The 11,648-nt window shown below is 33.1% G+C and overlaps 1 protein-coding gene across 3 annotated transcripts; it reads left to right on the top strand.

Annotated features, from left to right (window-relative positions):
- The first annotated feature begins 323 nt into the window (after positions 1–323).
- On the top strand, positions 324–7,274 carry LOC143045409 (uncharacterized). 3 transcript variants are annotated; one of them, XM_076217893.1, is made up of 3 exons: positions 324–479; positions 3,101–3,427; positions 5,985–7,274. In XM_076217893.1, the coding sequence occupies exons 2-3, from the start codon at positions 3,109–3,111 to the stop codon at positions 6,329–6,331; spliced, it is 666 nt and encodes a 221-aa protein (XP_076074008.1). In that variant the 5' UTR covers positions 324–479; positions 3,101–3,108; the 3' UTR covers positions 6,332–7,274. The 3 variants fall into 3 exon arrangements, with proteins under 3 accessions (XP_076074008.1, XP_076074015.1, XP_076074022.1); XM_076217900.1 differs by having other exon boundaries at positions 330–662; XM_076217907.1 differs by lacking the exon at positions 324–479 and adding an exon at positions 505–627.
- Positions 7,275–11,648: the final 4,374 nt, after the last annotated feature.

Raw genomic sequence — 11,648 nt, forward strand, 5'->3', positions numbered from 1 at the left:
AATTAAAAAAAAAAAACCGATATGTCCTGATTTTATAAAGACGTCATAATTATTTAGACTAAGATGAATGCACCATTGGTACCTGTGACCGTCCAGTATCTCCCTTTTTCATTTGCAAAACCTATCTTCATCATTCCAAAATTACCATGTGTTGCTTAACAACAAAATATTTTTCCATCTGCGCAACGATTTTCTATGTTGTGTCATGTGTAATATTGTTTGTCTGTATTTCTTTTTCATTTTTAGCCATGGCGTTGTGAATTTATTTTCGATTTATGAGTTTGACTGTTCCTCTGGTGTCTTTCGTCCCTCTTTTACTAACGTTTTAACATATTCACGATATCCGTTTTGTATTTTATCTGTTTGTTCATCTGCAATGACCTTTGCACCTAAATGGATGATTTCCCTTGATTTTTGTCGCACCTGCTCATTGCGGAACTCCGTACTCCCATATTAGATTTCCAGTGAATCCAGTGCTGGTATATTAATTTCTTACCATGATATATACTGTTAATAATACAAATGAACTGACATCAGAAAAAGTGCCGAAATTGTTTAATGATCTTTAATATGAAATTGGGTTCACCAAAAATTAAGATTCAACCTATCATTCATAGTTCTTGGAAGGTAATTTACTTCCTGGTTCAAACTTTGTCGAGCAGGTAAAATATGTTCCTACAATGTATGTACTGAATAGATACCTTACATTATACACACCGATTGTGTGCTCTAGTTTTTCTTATATGTTACATTGCCTTTGTCTTAGGTCTGTTTACGGTACAGTGAAGATTGTCCGTTTGCGGTCGTAAACCATGTAGTTACAGTCAGGAATCTCAGATATTATTTTGACAGCGAGACATATTTTTCGTTATTGATTAAATTAGATCTTCCGCACACAGATAATTTAATATCTCTAGGCTTGTACCTAGGTAATAGGATTACCTTGTTTTCTCTCCTAGAACAATATGTCATGTTTACTTAATAAGTGAACTTCTCACACAAAGTTTTATTTTCTTTGCTCTATACTAGATCATGTTGATGTCCATATAGCAAGATTCATTGTTATATATGTAAGAACTGGTTTGACCAAAGAATCACATAGATTACATGATGCACTTACTGGCATTTAACTGAGAGAAGATGTGTTGAGGAAAATGATGAAAGCATGACAGGGTCTAGATAAACAAATTGTTAATGCATTTTATGTTTTAGATCATTGTAAATTTACCCTGATTTTGAGATTCCTTTTTTATCATTCAACAGATGATGCTAAATTCAAGAAAAGCTTACTTCAATTTCATGCAATTTTCCAATCATTTTACACAGTTTAAATCACCTGTTGTTGTGACGATATCTATCGTGTATCTGTAGTCAATTGCTCGATAACAAGGTGTGATTTTCCTTCTAAATCAAGTAGGATATAAGTAAAGGAAACTTCGCTCTTTTACCTAAGTGGTAAGCCGAAAAACATCTTAAACTAGGTATTTTCTTAGTAAAATCTCATTTGGGTAATGTCACGCCCACAAAACTTGAGTGGTATGCATAAACCTCCAAAACTAAACAAACACTAATTGATCGGTAAGTATAAGTTACCTAATAGATGGAGAAACCTTATTTTTTTGTTTGTAAATAGATAGAATCAGTCGAAAGTCTTTATTATGTTTAAGTACAGTTGTAATTTTTTCACAGACCCCTTTCTTTTTTCCTGTACTAATAGATTATAATTTAGTACGCCAGACGCGCGTTTCGTCTACATAAGACTCATCAGTGATGCTCATATCAAAATATTTATAAAGCCAAACTAGTACAAAGTTGAAGAGCATTGAGGATCCAAAATTCCAAAAAGTTGTGCCAAATACGGCTAAGGTAATCTATGCCTGGGATAAGAAAATCCTTAGTTTTTTCGAAAAATTCAAAGTTTTGTAAACAGGAAATTTATAAAAATTACCACATTATTGATATTCATGTCAACACCGAAGTGTTGACTACTGGGCTGGTGATATCCTCGGGGACGAAACGTCCACCAGCAGTGGCATCGACCCAGTGGTGTAAATTGTTATCAAAGGTACCAGGATTATAATTTAGTACGCCAGACGCGCGTTTCGTCTACATAAGACTCATCAGTGACGCTCATATCAAAATATTTATAAAGCCAAACTAGTACAAAGTTGAAGAGCATTGAGGATCCAAAATTCCAAAAAGTTGTGCCAAATACGGCTAAGGTAATCTATGTCTGGGATAAGAAAATCCTTAGTTTTTTCGAAAAATTCAAAGTTTTGTAACAGGAAATTTATAAAAATTACCACATTATTGATATTCATGTCAACACCGAAGTGTTGACTACTGGGCTGGTGATACCCTCGGGGACGAAACGTCCACCAGCAGTGGCATCGACCCAGTGGTGTAAATAGTTATCAAAGGTACCAGAATTATAATTTAGTACGCCAATTAGAACAAACCTTCGACTGATGGATCTTCTATTCAAATGTGTTATTAAAATAGAACTGAATGACAAAATTGTGAAATAAAATGAATTTGCTTTGTCAAACCAGTCATAATAAAATTTAAATTTAATTTATGCTAAGAAAATGTATGCATTGTTCAACAAAGTAAATAATCAATCTCAATTTCCTCTCAAAGTCAAAACGGAACAAATATGGTTAGGTGTTACGACGTTGTAGAAAAATAAACTCAACATAGAAACCAGGATTAAAATTGTGTAGGAAGAAAAGGTCACAGCAAAAAATCAATATAGCTTTTGATGACGTCATATTCATTTGGACTATTAAGATGGTTAAAAACATTCACTGAAAACAAATCAATTTTAGAACCCTCTCAAAATCAAAATGTTGAATGCTGTGTTCATGTTCATGCTGTACAGAATTAATTTTTTTTATTAGATTTTGTTTTTGGAAGGTTCCTTAAAAGACACATTTGTTAACATACTATAAATACATCATGTTATAAAAAGGCGTTGCTCTTAACTTTTGAACATATTAAATCAGACTAGCTGTAATCACTGTTTATTAACTACTATTTGATTTATTGTTCAAGTCTTTTCAGCAGTAATGCACAAAGTGTTTGGTTTTTTTCTTTGTAGAAATAGCAATGCCTCTGACGAACGACAATAAATCAAAGATACTGAAAAACTTCGAAACCATCATAAATGAACTGGTAATTGTTGATATATTAGATCATATGATAACTGAAGAAATTTTTACCATAGATGATTCGGAAACAATAAACTCAAAACCTACACAAAAAGAAAAGAACAGAACATTTGTAACCATCCTCATTAGAAGTAAACCAGCAGGGTATAAAGAATTTATCAGTTCGTTACGTAAAGATGAAAAAGCATATGACTCTATTGCAGACCAAATAGAGAATACAGTTTTAGAAGAAGTTGAAGATGAAGATGAGACAATTGGTAGGTAAACAAATCACTGAAGGTTCATAAATGAACTATTTGTGGTTTCAACAAGACGCTACACTCGTTGTCGTGCGCGATAAACACCCACTCGTCATTTAAAATATCGAAGTACACGAAGAATGTGTCTGGCAGATCTTTTAAGCATACACACGGTTCTGTCAAGTCTGTTGAAAAAATAATGAGTCCGTCATTCTATCCTGAAAAAAATATGCCAAATATATTTGTTGTTCTTAAACAGAGAGTAAATTTTTGACAGTCCAGAAATGTGTACACGTTACAATTTCTCACTGTCAAGCTGGTTACAATGTATGATTGTTTTGTAGTTCCTTAGAAAGTTAAATGTGGCGAAAATATGTTTTGGACGTACGAAAAATAACAGAAGTACCAAGGAAAATTCAAAAGGGAAAGTTCCTTTTCAAATGGCAAAATGAAAAGCCCAAACACATCAAACGAATGGATAACAACTGTCATATTCCTGACTTGGTACATACAAGGGGAGTACGATATCACCTACAATGTTTGGCTTCTCAGCAACCACTATAACAAGACAATGATAATCAAACTCTCCCTTAGTATATACATCTTTATGTTTTGGTAAAATGTTTGGTGAACCTGTTGACAATAAAACCATAACTTGTGTTTCTTTTACATGGATTTATGAGTTTTGAACAGCGGTATACTACTGTTGCCTTTATTTACCAAATATAGGCAAGAAATAATTGTTAATGGTATAGCAAAACAGATAAACGCCCTTTAATTAGAGAATCAAAATCTAAGTTATATGAGATTGTGTATAACAAATTGATTTATAAGAAATCTATGATACTATTCTAGTATTTTAAATGTCTTAGAAATGTCCATTCTTAATCCCATATATTCAAACTGTTAATGGAAGAATGTATCATTATTTAAAAAAAAACCACGAGTTTCACACTAAATACAGTGAGATCATTTGATAAAAATAGACTCTACAGAACATCGATTGCAAAGATCCACTGCTACGGTATGAATTACCAATGTTGGGGTATCATGCCTCTATTAACACAATATTTTAATTTCTCAATACTTGCGGAAATTACTTCTACACGAACTATTTATTTGACATTTAAAATATTATACAGCGTAAATAGGAACCGAAGTCCTGCAACATATTGTAAATCCCGAACTGTGTTTTAAAAATATGCCACTTTAGAGACACTTAAATGTTTTCTGGTCCGTGAGTCTGTCCGTCCGTTTGGCAGTCTGTTATGAGATAAAAAGGCATCAAAATTCTAGTGAAACTATCTACGCTAGTGGCGACGTGAATCAGATGTTGAAATTTAAAAGATCTATTTGAGTAGGACAATCTAAGTCTCTTTTCTCTTGAAATAGTATTAAAATATTTGACGTTTCTACACTTTTACACCAGTATAAAATTCCCCATTCTCGACTAAACCCAAAAGATACATAATTACTCCTGCTTTGTTTCATAAAAAAAGTATGACCAATGTAGATACAACTATCTTGTTTTCATGAGGAATAAATCAAACTTTGTTAAAAAACAATAACGTTTATATTGACACTGACAATAATGGTCTGCTGAGAACAAAACTTAACGACAAAAGATACTATTTCAGCATCCCAGTTGCAAACTTTCAATTTTTCAGGAGCAACTGCAAACGGAGTAAATATATATCTCATTTGATACCATATTTCAGAGCTTGCATTTCCTATCATGATTTCCTTGTTTGGCGGTAATTGGTGCTTACATGGAAGCTATTGAACCAAGAGTTCAAAGTAGTCACGAGTTGATAAACCATTATGGAATATATGTATTACATACGACGACGGATAAACTGCAACAGTCGTTTCCACAGTCATGTCCTCTTGTCCTCGATTGTGACCTACCATATTAGACTTATCACCGGGTTTTACTTACTTCAGCAACTCGACGGATACCACCTATTGAGCAGGATCTTCTTTTCCTTCATGAGCACCTGACATCAACACCTGTTTTTGGTGGTTTTTTTGTTGCATATCATTTTTTGTTCTATGTTCTGTTTTATGCACAGTTTGTGTTTTCGTCTTTTTCTTGGTTTTATTCGGGGGAGGGCAAGACACTGTCAGTTTGTTTTCCCCAAGACAATAGGATGATGATCTACATTCTGCAACACAACATGAAGGAAATACTATGTAAAGAGTGAAAATCGTTTTTCGTTAAAAAAAATGAACACCCTTAGAAACAACTTCTGGAAAAGAATGTTCCACCATGATTGCCTATGAAACAACTTTCTAAAAAAGTGTACTTAACTGTTTAGTATCTTTCGTTGAAAGAACAAACTTATGTTTTATAAATACATTCAAAAGTAAGAGAAATTTTTAACAAGAGTGCAAGTATAGCAATTTCAATACTAGAAAAAAGATCTTGTAACAACTGCTGTTTTGTACAAAACTTAAAATCTTTTGTGAAGAAATTATCTAATGCACAGCACTGATGATGCCTTGATTCTGGATAGTAGGGTTACATATTTGTCTTAGAAATGATATCTCATTGACATGTATGCTCTTCTTTCAGAGGAGTGGATTGGAAACCGAATGCCACCAGGGAAAGAAAACCAATATTTACAAGATGTTCACCTTTTGTACTTTAGTAAAGCAATAGCCCCAGCCCATTTATTTGCGTTTGGAACATGTCTAGGATTTGGACAAGCAGATGTCGATAGCATACAATATAAACATCCTCGGGCCTCAGATCCTGCATGTCATGACCTGCTTGTTAAATGGAGGAATAAGTATGGACATGGTGCAACTGTTACACGGCTAATGGATGTTTTTTTCGCTGCACATCAGAATGCACCTGAATCTATTTACGAAAATATAATTTGGAATGCTCTTAAAAAAATGAAAGAGGTAAAAACATAAAGAATCAATTAAGGATACAATAATTCAGCAAAATGCGGGAAGGCCATTAAAATGTAGAAGTTTATGATACTTGAATTGTTCGTCTTCCGATTCTCTTTGTGTTTTTCTTGTAAACGAATGAAATTCAATCTGTAAATAGTCGTATGTATGTAAATGCAATAGTAAAAGAGTAGCAACAAAAGCACCTTTGTTTACAAATAATGCATTTCAAGAGTGTGCAAATAAGATAAAATCAAATCATTCTATTGGTGTAATCTACAAATATTGGGTAAATACCAAGACAAACCTGACCATATTTACAAACATACATTATTTAAGTTTAAGTCACATTCATATCATTTATGTATCTCGTATATTTAGATATTTTTGAAGAAATGCTAATTTTGCAAATTTGAAAGTAAAAGTAAATATTTGTAATGAGGTGTTATTAAATATAACATAACAAATATACAAAAAATACAAAATAATCACAAATGTCTATTACATTACATAATTAGTTTTTCTTGTCTGTTAGGCTATTTCTTAGTACATATAAATCATTAACCCCCTTAACAATAATTTTAGCTTTGTCATACTCATTAAATGTAAACATAAAATTAATGTAAATTTTTCCTCATAAGACGTTTTGTTGAAAAAAAATTAACCTAAACTCTCTAACTCGTTTAAAGTTTTTTTTGCCTACGTTTTTCTGTGATATTCATCTCCAGCCCTATTTTTACAGAGGTGATATAATTTTTTTTCAAAGTTATTTACGGTGTCTTCGCTGTTTATTATTTAGATTACTATTTACTTAATCTGATCTGAATTAGCTTTCATGTATCTATCTAAATTTATTAATTAAAAAAAAAATCTTATATGTAATCACTTTTTTATTTTCTACATGTTCTTAGATTAGTTTCCATTGGTATTATGTTGGTCATTAAAAAGACTGTTTTCCCAGAAATCTGTATATCTTTCAGCTAATTTATTCCCTTCAGCATTAATCAGTTTGTTTTTTTTGGGGGGAAAGTATTTTGATTTTCCAATACATGACTGCACCCTATTTTTGAAAGAGTATTTTTGTATTTGCCTGCCAAACCATTTGGTAAATTTAAACATCATATAAATGCATCTGAAGCATACATTTCTTCTTTGGCACCAAAAACCAACAATTACAATAGGTAACATACTAAAAAATGCGTTGTTAACTACAGCTTTATTTACACCAATTAGATATTTAGCAAATTTTATTTGAAATTTTGATGGCAAAAATGATCAACTCAAAATTTTGTAACAGAAAATTTATAAAAATGACCATATAATTGATATTCCTGTCAACACCGATGTGCTGACTATTGGGCTGGTGATACCCTCGGTGAAGAAACGTCCATCAGCAGTGTTATCGACCCAGTGGTGTAAATAAGTTATCAAAGGTACCAGAATTATAATTTAATACGCCAGACGCGCGTTTCGTCTACATAAGACTCATCAGTGACGGTCATGTCAAAATAGCTATAGGATAAAGCCAAACAAGTCAAAGTTGAAGAGCATTGAGGATCCAAAATTCCAAAGAGTTGTGTCAAATACGGCTAAGATAATCTATTTATAAAAATGACCATATAATTGATATTCATGTCAACACCGATGTGCTGACTACTGGGCTGGTGATACTCTCGGGGACGAAACATCCACCAGCAGTGGCATCGACTCAGTGATGTAAATAGTTATCAAAGGTACCAGGATTATAACTTAATACACAAGACGCGCGTTTCGTCTACATAAGACTCATCAGTGACGCTCATATCAAAAACGATATAAAACCAAACAAGTACAAAGTTGAAGAGAATTGAGGACGCAAAATTCCAAAGAGTTATACGGCTAAGGTTATCTATTCTTGGGATAAGGAAATCTTTAGTTTTTCGAAAAATTTAAAGTTTTGTAACAGAAAATTTATAAAAATGATTATATAAATTAATTGATATTCATGTCAACACCGATGTGCTGACTACTGGGCTGGTGATACTCTCGGGGACGAAACGTCCACCAACAGTGGAATCGGCCCATTGGTGTAAATAGTTATCAAAAGTACCAGAATTATAATTTAATACACCAGACGCGCGTTTCGTCTACATACCAAAATAGTTATAAAGCCAAACAAGTACAAATTTGAAGAGCATTGAGGACATGTTGACGTAAGATAGAAAAAGCCAAAAATTCAGATTTAAACCCATTCAATGCACGAACTAGTTGATTCCGTCCAATTAGATAGAACGTAACCATATTACATCTTTCACGCAAAGAACTGAATGTTTGGTATAATATTTGATGGTCAGTTGTGTCAAATGCTTTTCAAAGTCTGTCATTACCATTACTGTAAATAAATCTTTTGGCGTTGGTAATTTAATGTTATCAAATAGATGGAGAAGACAACAATCAATTGAATAATAGCAACGAAAACCAGACTATATTATGATGATCAGATGAGTCTCCGTTTGATTATATGCAGATATTTCAAGAATAAGACGATACATAGGATCCTCACTGGTCTTATTTACTATGTCTGGTGTACTTTGTGGAAAAAAGGCTTCATTCCTGCGAGTTTAAGTTCCTCTTCTACTATCCCAGTCGTAATTGATAGATATGCGAGGTAAGGTATATGATTTGCCGTAGTAATTGCTTCGTCTTTGACGAGTTTTGCAGGAAAGTTATCAAATTCCGTTTCCTTGATATAATTAAAAATTTAGGTTATTCAGACAAGTCTTCTTTTGCCTAATTTGTATGTTAATTCCAATTAAACATAATTCTAGGTAACTTTACTGTAACAATGTTTGAATATTGTGTAATTAACACCAATTATGTTTTGTTCTGGTAGAAAATTGTCGACAAGAGAAGAAGCAACAATTGTGACGAAGGTGTTAAAATTATTTTCAGTTTCTTTTCAAGTGACAAAAAGTAAAATCACAAAAATACTGAACTTAGAGGAAAATCAATTCGGAAAGTCCATAATGACATGGCAAAATCAAATAACAAAACGCATCAAAAACGAATTGACAAGAACTGTCATATTCATGCTAAATATGTTTCTCTGGCTACATTCAAAACGATAGTTGTCAGATCTCGCTGTTTTGCACTATATCATATAGATCGTTGACAGAGTGCTTTTGAGAATTTGTAACTTCCTCTATCTTGCCTAAAACATTTATTCCTTATCCTTTAAAAATTAAAATCTCGAAAATACTAAACTCCAAGGAAAATTCAAAACGGAAAATCAAATGGCAAAATCAAATGATAAAACACATCAAACGAATGGACAACATCTGTCATATTCCTGACTTCGTACAGGCATTTTCAAATGTAGAAAATGATGGATTCAACCTGGCATTATAGCGCTAAACCACTCACTCAAATGCCAGTCGCATCAAATTTCATTATATGTACAACGATGCGTGAACAAAACAGACATAATAGGTAAATAAAGGTAACAGTAATATACCGATGATCGTAATTCATAAATCGATTGAGAAAAAAAACAAATCAGGGTTACAAACTAAAGTTGAGGGAAACACATCAAATATCAGAGGAGAACTACGACACAACAGAAACACAACATTAAAATGTAACACACACAGAAACGAACTATATTATAACAAAGGGCATTTTTCCTGACTTGGCACAGGACATTTTAAGAATAAAATGGTGGGTTGAACTTGGTTTTGTGGCATGCCAAACCTCTCGCTTTTACGGCAATGTTTAATATAACATTGAAATGACAACATTACATGATAGGACTACATTACAAATAAATAGGAGAACATATAGGACAGAGAATCACACGAATGATAGCTAACAAAAGGTATCAGATTGAAAATTTAATATGCCAGACGCGTTTCGTCCACACAAAACTAACTAGTGACGCTCAGATGAAAAAAGTTCGAAAGCCAAAACAGGTACACAGTTGAAGAGCACTGAGGACCAAACATTCCAAAAAGTTGTGCCTAATACGGCTAGGGTTTTCCGCCTGAGATAAGAACATCCTTATTATTTAGAATAATTCATACTTTTGCAAATAGTATATTTTTTATAAAATGACTATATAATAGATATACATGATTAAACCGAAGTGGTGACTACTGCAACTTAAACCAGCACATAAAAATTCGATGTCACAATTGACAAATTGGGGTACAGCAGTCATCACCGTGTCACAATCTCAACTAGAACCCCAAAAAAAACCAAATATTTATATCAGCAGTCATCACCGTGTCACAATCTCAATTAGAACAAAAAAATTATCTCACTAGATTTTTGTCGAGCCTGTAACTGTTGCTCGACATAGGGATATTGATCCGGCGGCGGCGGCGGCGACGGCGGCTAACTTCTGAAAAGCTTTATATTTTAGAAGGTAGAAGACCTGGATGCTTCATACTGTGTATATAGATGCCTCATGTTAGGAAGTTTCCGTCAGTCACATGTCCAATGTCCTTGACCTAATTTTCATGGTTCAGTGACCACTTAAAAAAGAAGTTCAAATTTTTTGTAATGTTGAATTCTCTCTTATTATAAGTAAGAGGATAACTTTATTTGGTATGTGCGTACCTTGCTAGGTCATCATGCCCGTCAGACAGTTTTCACTTGACCTCGACCTCATTTCATGAATGAGTGAACAAGGTAAGTTTTGGTGATCAAGTCCATATCTCAGATACTATAAGCAATAGGTCTAGCATATTCGGTGTATGGTCGGACTGTAAGGTGTACATGTCCAACAGGCAGGTCTCATTTTCATGGTTCAGTGGTCAAAGTTAAGTTTTTGAGTTTTGGTCCTTTTATCTAATAATATATGTCACAGGTCAACTATATTTGGTGTATGGAAATATTTTATGATCTATATGTCAGTCTTGCAGGTTTTATTTGATCTTGACCTCATTTTCACGGTACATTGCTCAGTGTTAAGTTTTTGTGTTTTGGTCTATTTTTTTTTAAACTATAAGCAATAGGTCAACTATATTTGTTGTATGGAAGCATTGTTAGCTGTACATGTCTGCCTGGTATGGTTCATCTGACCATGATCTCATTTTCATGGTTCATTGATCAATGTTTAGTTATATTGGTAAATGTTAAGTGTATGTGAAAGTTGTAATAAAGCTTTATATGTAGGACTATAAACTGTGCGAATTGGTGTTTATTGTGTGTGGCATTCAATTTACCATTGAACAACTTTTTTTGTAATTTGTAGACGATCTTATTCTACTGTTCTGCTCCTAATGTTGTTTTTTTTTTTGTGACTTTCTCTTATGTAATGTTATAAATGGTCACATGCGCATATTATTACGATGTTTCC

This window comes from Mytilus galloprovincialis, chromosome 1, assembly GCF_965363235.1.
Source record: "Mytilus galloprovincialis chromosome 1, xbMytGall1.hap1.1, whole genome shotgun sequence".
Lineage (NCBI taxonomy): Eukaryota > Metazoa > Mollusca > Bivalvia > Mytilida > Mytilidae > Mytilus > Mytilus galloprovincialis.

What these genes read in the sequence shown, in the direction of transcription:
- LOC143045409 (XM_076217893.1), top strand. Translation starts at nt 3,109, where the DNA reads ATGCCTCTGACGAACGACAATAAATCAAAGATACTGAAAAACTTCGAA. An exon ending in AGATGAAGATGAGACAATTG is followed by an intron (nt 3,428 to 5,984) that starts GTAGGTAAACAA and finishes CTCTTCTTTCAG; the next exon opens with AGGAGTGGATTGGAAACCGA.